Here is a 22,023-nt window from a genome sequence, read left to right on the forward strand (position 1 = left end):
GACAATTTAATAACAAAATAGTTACGTAATAAAAACAAATCATCCTTAGAAAAAGAAATACAATAAACATATAAACATATGAAAAGGTGTCCAGCACTTTGCAATTTAAATGATAATGAAACACAACAGATAAGTAAAAGTTATAAAGATTCATCAACTCATGGATTGGCCAGCATGGAACCATGAAGCCATTTGAGGGGGTAATGTAGTCCTCTGCGAGCAATCCTAAAATGTGCCCAGCATCTGACCTAGAAATTCAGCCTCTAGGAACCATCCAGAAGAATCACATGCATGTGTTGACTCTGGTTAAAAGACCAAGATTTGCAATGGAGAAAAACTGAAACTACCCAGATGACCATCAGTACATAAGTGGCTTAAAAATGTTACAGTGGATCCATTTGGAGAGTTCTCCCTGGCCACTCCTCCTTGCTCCCTCTGCTGGATACTAGTGGAGCTCGGATTTCCAGATGGTAGGCAGGGAAGGCAGTGACCAAGCTTGAGAGTGGTCTGAGCACGTGTGGCCATGCCAGTGGCTAAGCCACCCATCCCCTCTCCTCTGGTTCCCAGACCCCAGGGACTCTCCCCCTTAGAACATGAGTTTGGAAGACCCTCTGAGTCTCCCCTGGTAACTGGACAGGTGGCAAAGTCTACAGCGATAAGGCGATCGGGCTGTCGCTATGGTGATGTCAAGATGGAGGCCTTTTGCCATCAGACCCAGTTTTCTGCATGGCAGCTCTAATGACAGGATGGTCAGCCCTGCAGAGGCCAGAGGGCGTGAGCACAGAGGCCTGCTCCTGGTTGTCATGGCAGCGTGGGCCCTCACAGGAGCACAGAAAGCCCTGGCAGGAGAATTCCCCACTCCACACCTGGTCGGAGCAGGAAGTGTTGGGCGGTGACTGAGCCTCAGGGAAGCAGGTTGGTGTGTGAGAGACGCACAGTCGTCTGCAGCCTCATGACTCAAAGGCTGTCCCCCAGACACCGGAGGAAGGAGGACCTTTTCTGCTGAATCTGTTTAGAGAGCACCACGCCGTCACAGCTCAGCACAGCCCGAAGAGAAAGCTGACCAGCCCTGGGAGCCCAGCAATGGTCCTCCCCCGACCATACCTAGCCTGACAAGGCCTCAGTGGGGAAAGGTCCTGACTATGACCCAGGAGAGAAAGCTGGAGAACAATGAAAAGGAGGAAACTCTGTGATTGAACATCAAGCCAGAAACCAGCCAGAAGGTGGACCATACTCAACCAGATACCTGGGCCAGCCGTTACCCTTGGTTAGGAGAAGGCCGGGGATATTTCACCTTGGAAGCCTGTCGAGGAACGCTGAGGGGTCCCAGCTCCTCTGGGCTGGCTGCGGTACAAATGCTGGATGACAGAGCCAGGATGGAGATCTCCAAGAAGGAAAAGGTAGCTCTCTGCCACGTTCATTTTTCTAGAAGAGTTTCTTCCATGTTCTCGCATTCAGTGGTTTGTTTAACTTGACCAAGTGTTTGTGCCTCCGTAGCTGAGTGTATGCGCAGGCGCTTTAGGGACAATCTGCTGGGAGTGAATTGTGGGGCACTGACTTGGTTGGGCACTCTGAGTCCTCTCCCTGCTGCTCTAGAGTCCAGCCCTGTGACCTGTCACAGGGCTGGACTGCCAGGAGGCCTGGGAAGTGACCCCTGTTGGGTAGAGGGTCTGGGGAATTTAAAACCCCAGCTGGGGGGGGGTGGGGGGATGTGGGACCTTAGGGGCAGAACCAACTACCTAGCCACGAGGCAAGACTCAACAGACATCGTGAGAGCTCTCAGATGTCCGCACCTCCCCACAAGAATCACTTAAGCCTAAGAACCGTTGCTCCTGGTAAGAAGTGGAGAGCAGTTACTTTTTCCAAAACAAAGAAAAATCCAGACATCCTGTGAGCCAGCTCTGTGCCCAAGCAGTGAGGAAAGGATCCAGAACTGGTGACAGGGTGGAGGGGAGCGCCTGCCTGCTCCCCTCAGCCAGGCGGGGCAGGGGAAATGGGGGAGAGGGCCCGGATCCAGTGCCTTTGGCATGGTTTCCCCCTCACATGTCTTTTCTTTTCCTTCTTCTGTGAAATGACGAGGTCAGCATAAACACTGGACTGGTTCTGCTCCTGGCAGAGCTAATGATGTTAGGAGAAAAACAACCAGCCCAGGTCAGGGCGCCCACAAGCTGCAGGCAGCAGGAAGCCCGCATCTGCTGGTCACCGGGGTTCTGGCCGGAGTTTGGATGAGAGATCCTAGGTGGAGGGGCCATGGGGGCCAGCTGGAGAGAAGGGAGATGGGGTCTTCGGCACAAGCAGAGAGTTGGCACAGTGGCAGGGAGAGGTGGGGCCTGTGGCCTGCTGTGGGGAGTCCACCACATCAGACAGGGGCTGGCCCATGCTCCTTTCTTGTTTGTCTTGGGGACACAATGCTCCCCATGGTAAATCCCACATTCGTGGGGTGCTGGTTCGCTCCAGAGCAGTGGGGGGATGTGGGTCACTGACAGCCTTGTCAGGGCCAAGAGGAGAAGGAGGCCCCTCCTCTGGCCCATGCTTTAAGGGGGCACCAGAAACATCAATCATCAAGATAAATATTTTAATGCAAATTCTAAAGAATCAAAAATCAATGCAAAAAATTCTGATGAGCAAAATGCCAAATTTCCAAAGAAAGAGGGCCCAAGTACTGCTGATTTGTTCACTGGTCTCAGGCCTGTGCTGGCTGCCCTTACAGCGCCAGTCAGCAGGCTGCCAGGGCCAGACAAGGGAGGCGGGGGCTGTTGGCCATGTGCACACCCCTCCAGTCTGTCCCGGCTGCCCAGAGGGCCCACCTCTTGTCTGGGAGCCTGGAAGCTTCAGCTTGGTTTCAGGGCCATCCTAAGGGTTTGATGTTTTGCTGCCAGGCCCGCCCAGGTCCAGCCCTGCACCCCCGGGAAATGCTATCCCCAACACAAGCCATTTGGCCTGGAGCAGTAAGCAATTTCAAAATTGTCCCCAGCAGGTTGGCTGGGGCTGTATCCGCTGCAGGCTCCCAGAAGGAGAGCGTTCTGGTTGCGTTGGAGGGACCTCAAGTGTGGCTGGTTTTGCTCTTTCTGTTCCCTGGTGCCTCTTGCCTATGCTGACATCTCAGATCACCTGGGATCTTCCTCTATAATTCGCAGGAGTGTGTGGCCTCAGTACCATTTTCAGTGGCTTCCCCGGGGGCATGGCAGCTTCATACATAGTTCTTCTAGAGCTCCTTGGGAGCAGGCCTGCTCCTATGATGCCGCTTGCCCTCGTCTCCAGCCTGTGGCCTTGGAACCTCAACACCCTGAGTCATTCCCTTGGCATGGAGCTCTATCTTTTTCTCTATAATTTCATCATCTATAGATAGGTTAAAAATATCTTTTTCTTTTTTTTAAAGAATTTTTTTATTTGTATTAGTTCAGGTATACAGCAAAGTGATTCAGATATATATATATATAGGCTTCCCTTGTGACTCAGCTGGTAAAGAATCCACCTGCGAAGTGGGAGACCTGGGTTCAATCTCTGGGTTGGGAGGATCCCCTGGAGAAGGGAAAGGCTACCCATTCCAGTATTCTGGCCTGGAGAATTCCTTGGACTGAATATATATATCCTTTTTCATGTTCTTTTCCATTATAGGTTATTATAAGATATTAAATATAGTTTCTGATGCTATACAGTAGATCCTTGTTTTTATTTTTTATATAGTAGTGTGTATCTGTTAATCCCCATTTCCTGATTTACCCCTCCCTCCCTCCCTCTCTTTTCCTCTTTGGTAACCATATGTTTGTTTTCTATGCCAGTGAGTCTATTTTTGTTTTGTAAGTTAGTTCATGTGTATTATTTTTTTAGATTCCACATGTAAGTGATATCATACGTGATATTTGTCTTTGATTGATTTACTTCACTTAGTGTGATAATCTCTAGGTCTATCCTTGTTGCTACAAAGTGGCATTATTTTTAATCTTTTTTATGGCTGAGTAGTATTCCATTGTATATGTACCACATCTTCTTTAGGGCTTCCCAGGTGGCCCAGTGATAAAGAATCTGCCTGCAAACCCAGAAGCCGCAAGAGACTCGGATTTGACCCCTGGGTCAGGAAGATCCCCTGGAGGAGGAAATGGCAACCCACTCCAGTATTCTTGCCAGGATAAGCCCGTGGACAGAGGAGCCTGGCGGGCTACAGTCCGAGGGGTTGCAAAGAGTCGGACACGACTGAGCGAGTGAGCACACACACGCCAGCCACATCTTCTTTACCTGGTCATCTGTCAGTGGACATTTAGGTTGCTATAGAGTTCTATCTCTTGATGGCCACCACTTCTGAGTGGCCTCAGATTGGGTTCTTGGAGCCCTCTTGGAAGTTTCTGGTCTATTCTTTACCCTCTCTCATCTGTGCCCCTCTGCTGATGGGTAGGAGGGATGGGGGCTCCATAGCCCGTATAGTTGGCTGTGTGTAGTGGATTTGGGGAGCACTTTTCAGGAGAAAAACTGGGGAGGTGACCCTCCATGTGTTTTAGTCTGCCCAGGGGCCAAAACAAAATACCGTCGACCAGGTGACTTAACCAACAGACATTGCTTCCTCACAGTTCTGAAGACGGAAGTCTGAGATCAGGGTGCCAGCATGGTCAGCTTCTGGGGCAGGCTCACTTCTTGGCTTGCAGACAGCTTCTTTATTGTTGGGTCTTCACACAGTGGAAGGGGGATGCAGAGGTAAGAGAGAGCATGCTGGTTTCTTCCTCTTGTGGGGGCTCCACTCATGACCTCACCTAATTCTGATCATTTCCCAAAGGGCCCACACCCTGATACTATACACTGGGGGTTAGGGCTTTGGCATATGGGTTTGAGGGAACACGATTCAGGCTATAGCCCTGGGGATGGGTGTAGAGCCAGGGAGGGGGTGGACCTTTCTTCATTCAGCCTCCACAGCTGCCCTGGGCACTTTGCTGCTGAAGCAGAAGGCTCAGAGATGGAGTGAGGGTGCATCACTCGGCAGGCACGCTCTCCCAGTTTCCCCGCAGGACTTGTCCCAGCCTATCTGGGCCCCTGCCCCCTGAGCTGGCTGGAGGCCCTACTACTGCCAAATGCTCAGGAGGACACAAAGGTCCAGGTGGCCCCCAAGCAGATGTGTTGCAGAGGGGCCAGCGTGGGGAGGAGCAGATGGCTCCACTGAACAGAGTGGTGATAAGACCCTGAGCATGGGGCGACAGGGTTCTTGTGACCCAGTAAACTGTGGATTCAGCAGTGGGGGCTGGGGCCATGCCTGCCTGCCCTGGGCCCCTCTCAAGCAGGAGCTGCTGGCTCTGAGCATGTGACACGCTGTCCCTGCGGTCCCGCAGCCGGGCTGGGCTGGCAGACTATGAAGCAGAGACTGCTCCAGGAGAGCTGAGCAAGCCGCCTGCATCCCAGGCCCCAGGGTCCAGGTGCCTCCGAAACAGAATTAGAATTCCGAACATCTCCCTGCTCCAGAGAGGCGTTGTCGTCTGGGGTTTCTGGGGTCGGGAGCAGGCCAAGGGGACCCAGCAGTGAGAGGCAGTATGGACCCGGCGAGGCCCATGCCTGCTTCTGCAAGAGCAGGACCGGAGGGCAGACGGGCTGAGAGAGAGAGGGGAAGAGAGAGGAAGAGAGAGAGAGGCACAGAGTGCTCTCGGCCTCCTCCCTCGGTTTCTGCAGAGCTGCCCTGAAACCACCCTGCAGCAAGAGAGATGAGACTTGTGGTGAAGGGAGGCCCTCCAGGGAAGGTTCTGGAATGCTCCCCCAATCTTATGTCAGAGGGGCAAGCCTGGGCCCTCCCCTCCACCTTCATCTCCCTTCCCTTCTCAGGTAGATACTGATCCTAAGGACAATACAATTCTGTGTGTGTATGTGTCTGTCTGTCTGTCTCTTCCTCTGTCTCTCTTTCTCTCTGTTTTTCTGTCTCTCTCCTTCTCCTGTCTTTCTGTCTCTTCATCTCTGTGTGTCTCTCTCTGTCTCTTTGTCTCTCTTTCTCTGGCTGGACACACAGTGAAAAGAGGCCCCCTTTTCCTCCCCAAACCCCCTCCCTTCCACACCACCCCCTCAGGTCTGGGTCTGCCTCTGCCCAGGTCCCTCCCAGACTGGAATCCCCTTGGCCCCTCCTCTACACCTCTGCTGTACTCAGGCCGGGGTGTCCCTGGGCCCACACCCTCCTGTCCCAGGCCCCTTCCCTCCTCAGCCTCTGAGGGCCTCTGGGGAAGCTGCTTGGCGTCAGCCAAGGCCCCTGGTGCTCTGACCGCTGCCACCTCTTCTCTTGGGCCATGTATTCTATCCCTTTATTTCTGAAAGAGCAGCCGTTTCCTGGCGACCAGTTTGTGTACAGGCCATCGAGCTATTTGCAGAAGCCTGTTTTATGGGACTAAGTTCCAGTAAGTACACGTGCCTGGTGAGGATCCATTTCTGTTTGTTTACTTCTGCTCAAGGAATCCCTCACTGAAGCCACTCACGCTTCAAATATAGCTACAGCACTAGCTCTAGCCTCCCCTTTTCTTAGTGAGGTTTAAACCCATCTGGCATGTTTCATAAAAAGCGGGGTTTTGATCTGGAAAGAGATGTACCTTCTACCCCAGAAAATGGACCACTTCCCCCTGACTCAGATGATGGCTTTTTTGGGGGGAGGGGGGTGTCTTCTTTTGCTTTTTGGACAAGTGTTCACATTTCCTCTCTTTGGTCTTGGACTCTCCTTTCCAAGAGAGTTGAGCTTCTGGTCCAGGCCTCTCCCTGACCCCTGAAAAGGCCAGTCTGGCTCATCCTCCTCCAGCCATCGATGCCAGAGGTCCTGGCTGTCCTCCTGAGGGCTGGGGTGGGCCAGGGTGCTCCAGCTCTGAATCTTCCCACAGGCTCCTTGAGCTGGATGCTGGGGGTCCCACCAGCAGCTGGATTCAGCAGGAACTGCACCAGCCATAAGCTAGGCTGCAGGGAGGTAACTGGGAAGGGGCAGTGGAAGGAGCGGGGCTCCAGAGGCCACGAAGGTTGGAGGGTGTTCCTGGACCAAGAGCGATCCTGCGGGGTAAGGGGGACGAGGGGCCAGGTGTGGGGGCTGGCCATACCAGAGAGCTCACCTTTCAAGGTGGGCGGCTAGCATCCCCTGGACCCCAATTCCTCAGGCCCCCCTGCAGTCGTCCTGCCTTACTCTTGATCCCCAATCCCTTCCCATGCTCCTCATGCATCTTAGTCCACCTCTGCTCTGCTTCCTTGGCTAATACCTGCCCAGGTCGGGGCAGGGGCAGGGGAGGAGTGCTCCAAGTACCACCTCCCTACCACCACCACCCAGTGCTGGGCCCAAGCCACAGTCTCACAGAGGGGAAGGGCCCCAGAGACAGGTCCTTGGTCCCAGGTCCCCACCGGCCAGGTCTGCCCGATGCTCAACCACTGGCTGTTCTGGGGGATGGTGCTCAGAGGCTGTCCTGCCCCTAGTGTCACAGAAAGAAGGCTCTGCAGGCAGAGAAGCCCTGTGAGTTGCTGAAGTCACAGGGGTGAGTGATGGAGACCTGGGTTCAGCGAGCGAATTTGTTCTTAGGCAGTGACTTCATGAGCCCAAAGGCAGCTGCTGGCGAGGGCAGAGCCTGCCCGGGCTCTGGAGTCAGCTTCCTCAAGGCCTGGTGAGATCTGAGTGGCTCTGGGCCTCACCTGCCTGGTCCTTAAAATGGATTAATAGCAGCGTGTGCCACATGGGCTGGGTGTGGAGACTTCTGTGAGGTTTGGCCAGAGGGCGATCTGATGGAGACTCCGGGAACCAGGAGCTTTTGAAGTTATGCTGTCTGAGAGCCCTAGGGCTCTGGGTGGAGGAAGCATCCCCACACCCACCCTACTCTATGAAGGAAGGCGCTGCTCACTGCTCCAGCATGGACACTGACTACATTGCCTCCTTGGCTCCCACCCCTCCAAGGGGCCTAGCACAGCCTGCCTGGGGATGTGCAGTCAGGACCACAGCCTTATGTCCGATGAATGCCTGTAGACGCCTGCTGATCATCCAGTTGACCATGCCTAGCACAGCTTGGCAGACCCCTAAGCCCTGGGCAAACCACATAGATGCTGGGGAGTGGTGAGCTAGCTCCCCACGGGCCCCGGTCCTTCATGCAGGGCCTGTGGAGGCCCACTCTGCTGGCCATCCTGCCCAGGGGGGAGCTCTGCTGACCCTCCACAGGAGAGTGGGGACAGGCCTGGGTGGATGTGCTTCCTGCCCATGAAGACCCAGCAGATCCATCCTTCATCCCCAGGGGAGGGGAGGGGTGGGAGGAAATAAAGAACTCCTTTGGTTAGCACTTCCAGAAGAGAAGAACCAGTCTGGGCACCCAGCAGGGAAGGAGGCTGGCTCCACCTCCAAGGACTGCTCCAAGGACTCTGCTCCCAGCCTGTGCCTGGTAGGGCTGTGGGTTCAAACCTGCTCTTCCCTTCCCTAGCAAGGTGGACTTGGTGACTTTGAAATCCCTCCAGACCTCAGTTTCTCCTCTGGTACTATGGCCTGCCAGGGCTGCTGTGGGGGTGTGAGCCCCTAAGTGTGTTCCTCTCAAAGGGATGAGTAGAGGAGCCCCTCATGCTAGGTAACCAAGCGCTGACCTTTCCAGAACAGCTTCCCACTGTGAGTAGAAGGCAGAGAAGTCCCACAAGTAGACAGGCAGGAGGAAGGTGATGCCACACCCTGACACACCCTCTTCCAGAAGATACAGTATCCTCACTCTATGTCCTGGGACATCATTTTCCCATCCACAGGCTCACATGAAACCCATGTCATATACATCAAATATGTGTGTATATGACCCGCATGGCTCCTGGATCTGGCCAAGGTCCCCCTTCCTCCAGAGGTTCCAGGGCAGCATTGTGTCAGCTGATGAGGCTGTGGTCCATGCACACAAGGAAAAACATCAAGGCTGGTGTGCTGGGGAAAAGCACCTGCTTTCTTCCCCTGGCCCTGGCCCGGGTAACCCCCTCAGGCTCACCTGCAGGCAGGCTGTCCCTTGAACATACTATGAAAAAAGCCAATGCATACATTTGTAAAGCAAAAGTCAGTGAGAATGGTGATAGATGTCTTTTAAAATAGCCCACAAGGGGCCCACTACTGTGCGGTGATTTCAGTCCATTACAAAGAAATAGTGGATGTTTCCCTATTCACATACACACACACACACAATCACATCATCACTGACAGAAGCAAATCACTTGGAAATTATAATAGTAGTGTGAAAAAAATACCATCAAGCAGGACTCGGGTTTTCCAATGACTGAGCCCGAGTCTGCCCAGGAGGAGCTTATGGAACAGGAGCAGCATTGCAGAGCGGGGTGCCAGCCCCTCCCCCTGTGTCATCCAGCTCCCTCTGTACATTCACTGCCTCTGCACCTAAGAGAGGGCACCTGCCTGCAACCTGCTTGACCAGGTCTGTCACAGGCCTACCTCTCATCCCATAGTACAAGCAAATGCTCGTAAGTCACCACGAGACCTCAGGCAAGGAAGGATGTGTCGGGGGAACATGAGAGAGTGGCCGGCACCCTCTCTCTGAGACGCCTGGGTCCAGCAGGGTCCACATGCCCACACGTGGTGCCTTGGTCTAGCAGGTGCTGGTGGCCGGGTCTGCTCCTTTGTAGTCCAGCCAGTTTATGCTCAAACTGCTCCATGAGATGGGGTGCACCTCTATACCTGTATTTGCCTGTGATGAATCGGGCCCCCTCAGAGGTCGTGCCCAAGGTCACACAGGTGGGAACCTACAGAGCCGAGATATAGCCAGACCTCTGGACTTCCAAGAAAGCCTGGACCCATTCAGTCTGGATGCCAGGCCTCACAGGTTCTCTGCCATGCTCTGGGCCAGTGACCGCCTGCTGCTGTGTACAGTCCTCCTCTGGGGGACTCTGAGGCTTGGCAGTCCTCATAAAGGTGGGCACCAGCCGGGGACATATGTAGTAGGGTGATCCCTTCCCACCCCAAAACACTGCTCATCCCTCATAGCATGTCTGGGAAGCACAATTGCTCAGATTTATATTTATTAATGAGGACACTTTTATGCATTTAGTAGTTGCTAAAAAGGATTCCTAGGTGGTGCAGTGGTAAAGAATCTGTCTGCCAGTGCAGGAGACGTAAGAGATGTGGGTTCAGTCACTGGGTCAGGAAGAACCCCTGCGGTGGAAAATGGCAACCCACTCTACTATTCTTGCCTGGAGAATCCCATGGACAGAGGAGCCTGCTAGGCTACAGTCCATGGGGTTGCAAAAAGTCGTACACGACTGAACACATATTCACATAGTTGAGATAAAAATATAAATGCTGGTCCCTCTCTGCATGGGTTTCTTATAGCTTCTGTAAGAAAAGGATCACAAGTAGTGGCTTAAAACAAAGCAAATTTATCAACTGATGATTCTGGAGGTCAGAGTCTGAAATGGGTCTTCTGGACTGAAAACAATGTGTCAGCAGAGCCAGTTCCTCTGCAGGTTCTAGAGGAGAGTCCATGTTCTTGGCCTTTCTGGCTTGTGAGTCCATGTGCATTCCTTGGCTCATGGCCCCTTCTTCCATCTTCAAAGCTGGCAGCTGCTCCCTCCAGCCTCTTAATCTGTCGTTACATCTTCTCTGACATTCCTGCCTACCACTTACAAGGATGCTTATGATGTTATTGGGCCCATGAAATAATCCAGGACCATTTCCCCATCTCAGGGTTCTTAAACACCTGCCACCTCCCTTTTGCCATGTAAGATCACGTTTCACAGATTCCAAGGACTAGAATGTCTTGGGGGCTGTGGCTCTGCCTCCCACGCTGCCCCACCCCCACCTCAGTGATGTGCACAGCCCTGCCTGCCTGTCTTATACTTTGGCTCATTGGCTTCGAGGACTTTTTCTTTTCAGCTGTACATCACCTCCCCCATCCCAACACACACACACACACACACTTTTAATCAAATTCTGACACTTTTAGTCAAAATAAAATAGACCACACAGAGCTATTTCCCCTCATGGGCAACCCTGAGGAGGGCAAAGGAGGAGGCTTCCCAAACCCATACCCATGCAAGGTCACAGCTTGCATTTTCCTTGCATTTGAGAATTGGTACCAGTGTCCGCATGGCCCACTGGATGGCAGGAGGGGCCAGGCTAGGGGAGGGGCTAGGGGTGTACTAACAGTGGAAGGAAGGGACTGAGGACCAGGAAGTGTGGCTTGTGGGCATCTTAGAGAGTTTGGGATGAGGTATAAGTCCTGGCCTTCCTTTCCATTCCTTTCCAGGTGGGTTGGCCAGGAAGGCTGGCAAGAAGGGATACTGCATAGGGACCTGTGGAGGAAGCCAGCCCAGACAGGATGTGTCTGTGAGGGCTTGGAGGCAGGAAGGACATCCAGGAGGGGACATGTTGGGTGACAGGAAAGAATCCTAGTGCTGGAGAGAATCCTTTTCCTAGGGGAGAGGTACTTGGACTTGACACTTCCTGTCTGTGAGGATGAAAGGACAGCAACCCAGGAGCTGACTGCTTTTCTCCTTGTGCACAGCCATGTGTTCTGCTTGTGTCTGAAGGTGGCTCTCAAGGTGTCAGCCTTCTCTCTAATGCAGGCGCAACTCCACACATCACTGTCCAGGGGAAATGCAGTGTTTTCTAGTAGCCATGTTACAAAAGTAAAAAGAAATAGGTAGATTAATTATCATAAAGCTTTATTTAACCCACTATAAACAGAATATTAAGGGCTTCCCTGGTGGTTCAGATGGTAAAGAATCTGCCTGCAATGCAGGATACCTGGGTTTGATCCCTGGGTTGGGAAGATCCCCTGGAGAAGGAAATGGCTACCCACCGCAGTATTCTTGCCTGGAGAATTCCATGGACAGAGGAGCTTGGTGGGCTGCAGTCCATGGGTTTGCAAAGAGTCAGACACAACTGACAGACTAACACACAGAAACAGAATATTATTGGGACTTCCCTGGCGGTCCAGTGGTTAGGACTCCACTACAGTATTGAGGGCTCAGGTTCGATCCGTAGTCAGGGAACTAAGGTCATGCAGCATCCATGCTGTGCAGCATGGTCAAAAAACAAAACAAAACAAAACAGAACCAAACAAAAATCCAGAACATTATCAGTGAAACAGGCAAGCCACATAAAAATTGTTAATGAAATATTTTACACGCTGTGGTTTGTATTGCCTTTCAAAGCCATGTGTATTTTCCACGTACAGCTTCTCCCAATTTGGACTTGCCATGTGTCAAGTGACAAAAAGCCACATGTAGTCAGTGACTACCACCCTGAACAGTGCAGTTCACAGCTACTCTGATAGGTGATTGTCCAGGGGTTCGTCAGGCTCTCTGGCCATAAGCAATGCAAATTCAATGGAAGCAGGGGAAGCAAAGAAGGGATGGACTGGCTGACGGGACCAAGTTCCATGTGCTGAGGGGAGCGGAGGGGAGAGGAGCAGGATCTGAGGTCCAACCGTGGCCGAGGGTCCTCTGTCCACTTCTGTCTGGGGCTGGTGTCACTTTCCCCTCCGGACGATGTGCATTTTCCACTGGGCGGGGATGCAGCCACAGAAACTCCAGGCTCACAGCCTTACAGTGTTGCATTCAGAGCGAAAGAAGAACTCTTCTCCTTGAGTTCTGCTACACATGATTCCCAGGAAGGACTCAGGGCTCTGCTCGGGCAGCGCACCCACTGTATTTCCCAAGGTGCTGGCTCCCTAAGGCACTAGAGTCAGCTGCCTTCTGGAGTCAGAGAGCTGGTGCGGGCACGCAGGACAAGGGTCCTGTTCTGGGCGTGCCCTCGGGCCCTCGTCCATGCCTGTCCTTACTGCAGTGTGGTCTCCAGGCCGCCCAGCTCCCCTTATCAAGCCCCTCACCGGCGTTCTCTTGGCTTTGGCCCAAGACCACCTGTCTGTCTTGCAAAGTACATCATTGCGTGTGTTCTCCTGTGGCCAACTGGCCCCCAGCAGCCTTTCTGCTCTCCTGTCCTCCCCCCTCCACCTGCCTCTGCTTGCTGTCCCACTCCAGGTTCTCGCCTTGCGAGTCAGTTCACTTTCCCTACTGCATCCAGAGTGAGCCATATCAGTGCAATTCCGGGTGGACTTGCCCTGCACAGAGCCTCCCATATCAGCGCAGAGCCAGACCCTCAGAAGACATCCCAAATTGTAACCTTGCAGCCTGAAATCTGCAGCCACACTCTGGCTGCCCTAGACCTGTACCCAGCCCAGCTCCTGGGACTTGGCTCTTGTAGGTGTCCTGCCTGGCTACTGGCCCCAGGAGCAGGGCTGACAAGGTTGCAGTCATAACCTTAAATTCTGTGGGGCTCTTCCTGTATCTCTTGTGCAAGCATCCCTCCTCTGAGAAAAAGGACCCCTGGGCCCACAAAACCTAAGGTTGCAGGTACAGAAAGAATGAATCCCCTCACATCAGTCATGAGGAATGATGAAGAGCCCCTGGTTCCCAGACCATGTATCTTCCCTTTTAGGGACACAGCATCAGCCAGTAGCTGTTAGAGTGGACTCGCACCCTGGAGGACACCGGTCCCTTCCACGGAGGGTGGCGAGCATCTTCAAGCTGACAGCTCAGCTGTGCCTTCAGGAGGTTGTTTGACTGCTCTATCAGGGGGGCAGCTGCTAGGTGGGAGGACTCGTGTGTCCTGATCGTGTGCTCACTGCCAAGCCTCCTTTGCCAAGAAGCAGGTCCTTCCTCTGCGGTCGTGTTGTGGGGGATCTGGGATCAGTAGATTCGAGGTTCCTTGGTTGGTGGCACTGGCTGAGACACTGAAGGTGGGAAAGGCAGACGTGTGCCTGGAAGAGCAGATGAATGGCTGCCCCTTCTAGAGTGGAGCGGTTCTGTGTGATCAACTTGAACCAGGTTGTGGCTGGTTGGTACCCTGGAGGAACAGTATCACCCCCAGAGGTTTAAGGTTGGTCTCTGACACTGGCAGGTCATACATTTGACAACGGCAAAAGCTAGGCTGGCCCTGGCAAGACGGAGCCTACGCTTTGGGGTATTTGGTGTCTACAGCTTCCACACCCGCCGCCATGGTTAATGGTTTGTGAGGGCATCGTGTTAACGCTGAGAAGCTACCAACGTGAAGCTACCAGCCAGCCCACCGCGTGCTTGTTCAGTGCCTTTTCTCTAGCAGGTGGTTTCTCATAGGCTGGAACTCTGCCGACTTGTTCTCGGGCAGCTTGATTTCTCTACACTCCTCCTCCCCGCCCCATTCCTGTTCCCAGTCCTCTAATCTTGCTCCTTCCAGCTAAGCTCTTCCCTCTTGTCCATGGTCTATGGGTACCTTTTCCATGGTCTATGCCATTTCTCTCTCTTCACAAGGGGAGTCACTGGGTGCCTGCCCCAAACTCTGACTCTTGAGAGCCTTTCTCCCCATTTCTGTCTTCCACGGCCACCCTTGAGTGGGACTGCTGCCTGGCAAATGCCCGTTTCCAGCTTGCACCAACGGGCCAAGCTGACCTATCTGTGGGCCAAGTGGGTGGGTTTTGACCCCTCCGGCAGCCAGACAGAGGGAAGGCCATCTGTGTGAGCTGAGGGGGGCACAGGGGCATTCATGAGGAGTGGTAGTGACAGGAGGTGGGTCTGAGCCTCCTGCCCCTGCTTGAGCCTGATTGCAGATGCCCTCCTTCGGTCTTATGATGGATGGCTGTGGTGTCTGCCCGACCTGATGACTTAGCAGCTCTGACATCACCCAGCTCAGGATGGGCAGTTCTGGCCACATGATCAGTCACTCAGTGTCCCGTGGTTAGATGTTCTGTCTATCGGGGCCCAGGGACAGACCAGGAGCTGCCTTTCAAGTGGTATTTGGTTCTTTGCTGCAGGTGGTGGGCCCTTGGTCCAGAGCTTGGGGTCCAGTCTGTGACACTCCTTTGGGGATTTATTATACTCCACACAGTGTAACACCTCAAGTATCACAGCTGCCAGGTCACATGGCCTAAGAGTCAGGGCTGACTGTGGCCGACTGGCTGCAGAGCACTTTCTTTCTCCAGCTCCACTTAACCTATCAGCCTTCTGTTTCATCCAACAAATAGGTTGGAACAGTATCACCAAGTGCAGAATATGCTGTTTCCAAAATCTGAAGAGGCTTATTAAGCACTACACACCTTTCTTAGCGATAAGAGAAACAAGGCACGATTGTTTGTTACTCACTTTAAAGCAATTGTCCCTGGCATGTCCCAGACCACTGGGCCCCTGCAAATTTCACGGAGGTGGCAGCCCCTGAGGCTTTTCGAAATGTGCCTCACCATGAGGCATCCATGATACTTGCCTCTTGTGTCCAACTAGCATGATGTCGTCAATGTGGTGAGCTGATATAATGTTCTGGTCTGTGTAGACCAGATGGTTTAGGTCTCTTGGAACCATACTGTGACGAAGAGCAGGAGAATTCACAGGGTGAGGCCGGGTGTATGCGGGACGTGGCAAGACAAGGATGGAGGCAGATTCACATTTAGCAGAAGTCAAGCCACAGTCTAATCCCATGGGGAGCTCTGGGGCATGAATGGCCTCGTGTGTGAGTCATCTCTCCTGAGGCCAGGTAGCCTTTGCCCTTCTATACTGGGCAGTCATTGGTTTGGGGCCCTGGTAGGAGGGTAGGGCCTGGCAGATTCAGCAAATAAAAATTTAGCAAATGAAAAAAAAATGCCCAGTTATATTTGAATTTCAGATAAACAGCAAATAAAATTTTAATATGTGTCCCAAATATTGCACGACATACTGTATTTTCTCCGCCAACCCTGGAGGCTTAACCTCCCAGGTATTTCTGGGCAGGATGACTTATTAGATTGAAGGCGAGTCTTAGGAGAAGGGCCCAGCTGTGAGCTATTGGCAGCCAGCTGGAGCAGGTGGGGGCAGGCACAGCACCTGTACAAGGGGATCATGGCAGCCTCCAACATCTACAGCGTGATAGGCTGTGACATGAACAGAATTGCTGTGTACTCCATACAATTACAGCCACCACTGAGCTATTTAAGAGTTAAATAATTAGGTAATTGGTGTCTTGAATGTTTCATATTATGCAAAAGTCACTGGTGGGTTGTTATATATGAAGAGAGTTTTAGTGATATCTGGGTAATTGGATGGAGTTTTTGGATGGGCATCATTTGCCTTTCATTTAAAACAAGGAATGTAGGCTCTTGCCATTGTAAATTAGTTCTCTAAGATGTTTTCAAAGTGACTACAAAGCTCATGAGTATAGTTCAACCATGCAGGGAATCCATGTGGGGAGCAGCAGCAGACCTAGCTTGACCAGTGGCATCGTTAGACCTGGCGAAAGTCAGAGGGTGGGACAGAGCCCCGACTCCATCTGCAGGCGGTAGGGCCCGAGTGATAGGAGAACGTGTGGCAGAGCCCCTCATGCTGTGGTCACACAGTCCCTGCCAGAACCACAGCCTCTGCGAGGTGGCCTAGCTATGTCAGGGGACCAGGTGCTAGGGAGGCTGGGTGTGGTGGCTGGAGCCCATCTCTGCTCACTTCCTTCACTCGGGTCTTTTCCCCTGGAGAGCCAGTTGTTACACATTTTCCAGCTGGGTTTCCATAACCTTGAACGGAGTGAAGTCCAGTTCCCGCCTCACCTCCTGTGGTCTATCCCGAGCCACTCTGTTGATGGTGATTACCAGCATGTGCCCCACTGTCCCTTGCTTCCCCCTCTTTGGGCTTGCTCACATGAAGAAAAGCAGAATAACTTGTTAGTCCTCATGTGGCAATTATGGTCCATTAGGCTGTACCACACACCCAGCTAACACTGAATTCATTGATAGGCTCATTATCTCACATAAAAAATAGTCCAGAGGTGGCTCCCACCCCCGTACAATGACACCCTGATGTCAGACTCTGGGTCAACCCCGCAGGTTGTCTTGTCCTCCCCCTCATGGCTGTATGGGGGGTACCAACAGATCCAGTGATGCTCCAAATGCAAGAGATGTGGGGCTTCCCTGCCACATGTTCCCTAGCTGCCTCCCTCCTGTTGTCTCCAGAAGAGGAAGAGGGTGAGGCCAGGCAGGTCCAACCCCCAGTACTGGGTGTGTTGCCACAAATGGAGGCTCTTTGAGTAAGAATGAAGGGGAACCAGCTGTGGGTGGCAAGGGGTGAGGGTGTTTGCCTCCACCCCTAACAGCACACATGACCAGAGCACTGCCCAGGAGCAGGCCACCCACCTGACCAGGGCCAAGGCTCAGGACTTTTTATAGGCACAGAAACTGAAATTTTGAATGAATCACTTATCTGAGATCAGGTAGGTAGCAAGTGTCCACCAGCTCCCTCTTCCTGTTCCAAGTGCCACGAGGGAGCTGGAACAAGGACTTCCAGGGTCATGGTTCCTACAAGGGAGAGACCACTGCCCAGGGAGGCTTGAGGATGAGGCAGCTCTCTCCAGGGGCCCCTGTCTCTTTCCATCTGTAATTGGGACCCCTGACTCTTCTACTTCATCTGTTACTCTTCTTTTTTTAATGTTGATATAAAATACATGCAATGAAATTCACCTTTTTAATCAAGTTTACTGTTTTGTTTTTATAGGTATAATTTTAAAATATTTATTTATTCATTTGGCTGTACCAGGTCTTAGTTGTGGGATTTTCTTAAAAAATTTTTTAATTTGTGTATTTTTGACTGTGCTGGGTCTTCAGTGGGCTTCCCTGGTGGCTCAGATGGTAAAGAATCTTCCTGCAAAGCAGGAGACCCAAGTTCAATCCCTGGGTCAAGAAGATCTCCTGGAGAAGGGAATGGCAAACCACTCCAGTATTCTTGCCTGGAGAATACCTGGACGGAGGAGCCTGGTGGGCTACAGTCCATGGGGTCTTCACTGCTGGGAGAGTGTTTTCTCTAGTTGTGGCAAGCAGGGGCCACTCTCTCGTTGTAGTGCTACGGGCTTCTCGTTGCAGTGGCTTCTCTTGTTGCAGAGCACAGGCTCTAGAACGCTCAGGCTTCAGTAGTTGCAGCACGTGGGCTCAGTAGCTGCTGCTCATGGACTCTAGGGCACAGGCTTAGTAGTTGCTGCTCACAGGCTCAGCGGCCCCACAACATGAGGGATCCTCCCAGACCAGGGATTGAACCCATGTCTCCTGCATTGGCAGGTGGACTCTTAACCACTGGACCACCAGAGGAGTCCCAGTTGTGGGATTTTCAATCTTCAGTTGTGGCATGTGGAATCTAGTTCCCTAAACAGAGATCAAACCTGGGCCCTCTGCATTGGGAGCATGGAGTCTTAGCCACTGGACCACCAGGGAAATCCCTCAAGTTTGCTATTGTTTTTTTTTTTTTTTTAATTTTTAATTGAAGGATAATTGCTTTACAGAATTTTGTGGTTTTCTGTCATAGATCAATAAGAATCAGCCACAGGTACAGCCATATTTGCGTGTTTTCTGTACAATTTGTTTCTACTTTTATCATTATTGATTCCTTTATTCTTAGGTTTACTTTATATTCTGTTTGTTGGGTTTTTTTTAAATACCTTTAGAGGAATGCTTTGCTCATTGATTTTTCTTTTTTTTTTTAAGTGAATTAAGGGTTCCTTTGAGTTTTGCTTTAGCTATTTTTTTTAAATATAAATTTATTTATTTTAATTGGAGGCTAATTACTTTACAATATTGTATTGATTTTGCCATACATCAACATGAATCCACCATGGTGCTTTAGCTATTATCCGTACTTTTTACATTTGGTATACTCATGGTTATATATTTATAAAGGGGGGTGTGACCCAACTCAGATTTCCTCTTTAGCCCAAATGCCATTTACAACAGCCTAATTTCCTTTGTGTACCCTTTGAGTGCATTATTTCAAGTCACTATAAATATATGTATTTCTCCAAACGCCTCTGACTTTGTTCTGCTGGCCCCTCAATCTAGAATGTGCTTCTCTGCTGGCCATTTCCTGCTCTTACATCAAGGACTGCAGGAAGAAGTCCTGAAAAACCCTGTTCTCCAGAGAACCCTGCCAGTCTCTCTCATGTTCCCTCAAGACTCTGCAGCTCTGCCAGTATCAGTTAGCATCTGCTATTTGCTTGTCTCTTCTGCCAGAGTGTAAGGTCCTTGAGAACTAAAAACTAGTCATTTTCATAACCTCAGACAAATTAGACGTTCAATATATCTTAAATAAATGTGTGATTCAATCCCTTCCGAAGCTCTGTTCGGGTCATTGGTTCTTTCATTCTGAGTGTTAATTAGGGCAGGTTTAATTGCTGTAACCAATACCAAACAGGAAATGGATCTACAGAGCAGAATTGTGTTTGCTCCCATGTTACCCCAGCATTATCCTGCCTCCTTTGGGTCCTGAACGATCCTGCAGCTGGCTGATATGCAGGACACACCCTGTTCCTCACCCACTCTCTGCCCCCATCCCTCCCGTGGCCCCAGCCTTTAGGTTTCACCCCAACATCTGGCCCCAGGCCTCCAGGTCCACCTGCTGTCAGAGGCAAGCACTGTGCTGGACAGACCTCTGTGGCCCCTGCGGATCCCCCCGCCCCATCACCCCCTCACTCCTCCCTACCTCCCCTGGCTGAAGCTGAGGTCTCTGAACATCTCCATCATGGAAGCAGCTCCAGAGCTACTTCCAGGAAGTAGCCATGGAAGCTACTCCAGGCTGAGCTGGGGGTGAATCCTGGCTAAGTCACTGATGGCTGCTGTGTATCAGAAATCCCTTCACTCCCAGGGGCCCCAGCATCCCCACATTTAAAATGACTGCCCTGAACTTGGCGGCCAGTTGTGATCCACATAAGCATCTAGCACAGCAGCCGGCCTGCGGAAGGCACTAGGTACTCCCCAGCGGTGGTTACCGGGGCCCCAGCCTACTCTGCTGTCTCTTGGCTCATCTCCCCCTTTCTCTGTCCCTGACACGGCCACACTACCTGATACCCTCTCATCACCAGGCCCCTGGACTGCCCTTACACAAGGGTGCAGCCAGCCTCCAGTCGACCGTGCTGTGATCGAACACTTGCAACACCATACTGACCTTCAGGCCCTGTTGTACCAGGTCAGGGAGTACCCACGCTGTTGCCCAGCTGGTGTGGAGGGCTGGCAGGCCAGTGGGGAAGGGGCTTGCAGGCGGGATTCTCCAGCTTCCAGCCTCACTTTCTTTCCCATGGAATATGGAGTCTGGTAATTTGACCCATTTAACTTTGAGCCTCCATCCTTCAGAGGCTGGGCCTTAGAGCCTCTGTGCAAAGATAGCAGAAAAGGCCCAACCTTTTTGTTTTTAACTTGATTTTTAAATACTACTTCATTAGTACAAATCCATTGCAGAAAACACAGGACATATAGACAAGCAAAGAGGAAAATAAAGTCACTCATATTTCCATGATCATGGTAACTACTATTACTATTTTTCTATATTTCCTCCCATGTGTATATCACATATACTTATATATGACAGGGTCTTCCCTGATGATCCAGTGGTTAAGCCTCCAAGCCTCCACTGCAGGAGGCACAGATTCAATCCCTGGCTGGGGAATTAGGATCCGCATGCTGTGTGATGTGGCCAAAAAAAAGAGAGAGATTTAAATATATATATATATATATATATATATATATATATATATAAGAAAAATGGATTGTGTTATATTTTTAAACTGTTTCTCCTCTGTATTTGTCATCTATTCCTATGTAAAAAATTACCTCAACACTTGGTGGCTTGAAACAACAAAACTTTACCTCACTCCATTTCTGTGGGCCAGGAATCCAGGAGTGGTTCAGCTGGGAGGTTCTGGCTCAGCATGTCTCCTGAGGTTGCAGTCAGGATGTTGCCTGGGGCTGCATCATCTGAAGGCTCAACTGGGGCTGTGGGATCTGCTCCCAAGGTGGTTCACTCACCTGCCTGGCAAGTTGGAGATGCCCATTAGCAGGTGGCCTCAGTTTTTCTCAGTAGAAAAACTATCTACCTCCTGATAGAACCTGAGTGTCCTCATGACCTGCTGCTGGCTTCCCATAGAGTGAAGAAACCAATAGAGAAAAGCAGAAGCTTCATTGTCTTTGATGGCCTAGCCTCACATTTCACAGTCCATCATTTCTGCAATAGCTTTTTAGTTACATAGGCTAGACCTATTCAGCACGGGTGGAGCCTACACAGCGGCTTGAATGCCAGATGTGAGGCTCATTGGAGGAGCTTTCAGAGGGTAGCCACCGTGTTCTCTCTTAAAAAAAAAAATTATTTATTTGGCCTTGCTGGGTCTTAGCTGGGGCATATAGGATCCTTGATCTTCACTGTAGCATTAGGACTCTTAGCTGTGGCATATGGGATCTAGTTCGATGGTAAGGGATCAAACCCAGGCCCCCCGCATAGGGAGCATGGCGTCTTAGCCACTGGACCACCAGGGAAGTCCCACATTCTCTTTAAACAAAATGTCATTAACATCTTTCCATGCCAACAGAGGCAGATCGATCTTATCATTTTGCATATAAATGTAGCATAGTTTATTTAACCACTTTCCTAAAGTTGGATGTGTGGATTATGTCTCATTTTTTGATCCTATAAAGAGTAACCTGGAATATCCATCACTGAATTTGCTAGATTATTTCCTAGAGATAAATTAAAAGGAAAATTAAACCATGCCTATCAATCAGCTCCTTGAGCAACCAAAGGATGAGGACACTGACTAGGACATAGAAGTCCTTCAGCTCCTTCTCTCTAATAGCCCACATCTCTCTCTCCCATCAAGTCAGGAGCTCACTATCTGCTGAGACATCCTGGCCCATTGCTGGGTAGCTCTGTTGTTTTTATTTTTGAGAAAGTCTAAGCAGAGACCACATTCATCCAACATCCTAGGACAACCCTTGCGATACTGACAACTCTGTCCTGGGCATCCCTCGGAGCGATTATCTTTGATGTCCTTCCTCTCCTGGCCTCTCTTCCCTGGACAGGTCTGTCACTTGCTACAATGACTCTTGACTCCAGCCCAGTGCTGACCCTCTGGTGTCACTGCCTCACCTGAAAGGGAAGCGTCGAGACAGGGCGCACCTCCTGTGGTGGGAGCACAGGAGAGCTGGCTGAGGCATGAGAGTCTGGCTCTGGAGGATTAACTAGTGTGGCCAAGTGGGGGTGTTGGCCTCCTTCCTTCCTGCCCTCACAGGTGCAAGGAGGAGGCCCGGGAAAGGGGTCTGGGGAAGGATGCTCACTGGT

The 22,023-nt window shown here is 51.4% G+C and overlaps 1 protein-coding gene and 1 long non-coding RNA gene across 2 annotated transcripts in view; one reads left to right on the top strand and one right to left on the bottom strand.

Annotated features, from left to right (window-relative positions):
• The first annotated feature begins 840 nt into the window (after positions 1 to 840).
• The window catches only part of GCK (glucokinase), a 36,904-nt gene continuing 15,721 nt past the window's right edge, over positions 841 to 22,023 (top strand). The window contains exon 1 of the mRNA XM_019958950.2: positions 841 to 1,400. Coding sequence (XP_019814509.2) covers positions 1,356 to 1,400 — 45 coding nt within the window. The 5' untranslated portion in view covers positions 841 to 1,355. The remainder of the gene's footprint in view (positions 1,401 to 22,023) is intronic.
• On the bottom strand, positions 11,594 to 20,797 carry LOC139182742 (uncharacterized). Its single transcript, XR_011566281.1, has 2 exons — positions 20,559 to 20,797; positions 11,594 to 13,795 (listed from the first exon to the last, which is right to left on the bottom strand). It is a non-coding gene; the product is annotated as an uncharacterized lncRNA (long non-coding RNA).

Source organism: Bos indicus, chromosome 4 (genome assembly GCF_029378745.1).
Source record: "Bos indicus isolate NIAB-ARS_2022 breed Sahiwal x Tharparkar chromosome 4, NIAB-ARS_B.indTharparkar_mat_pri_1.0, whole genome shotgun sequence".
In the NCBI taxonomy this organism is placed as follows: domain Eukaryota; kingdom Metazoa; phylum Chordata; class Mammalia; order Artiodactyla; family Bovidae; genus Bos; species Bos indicus.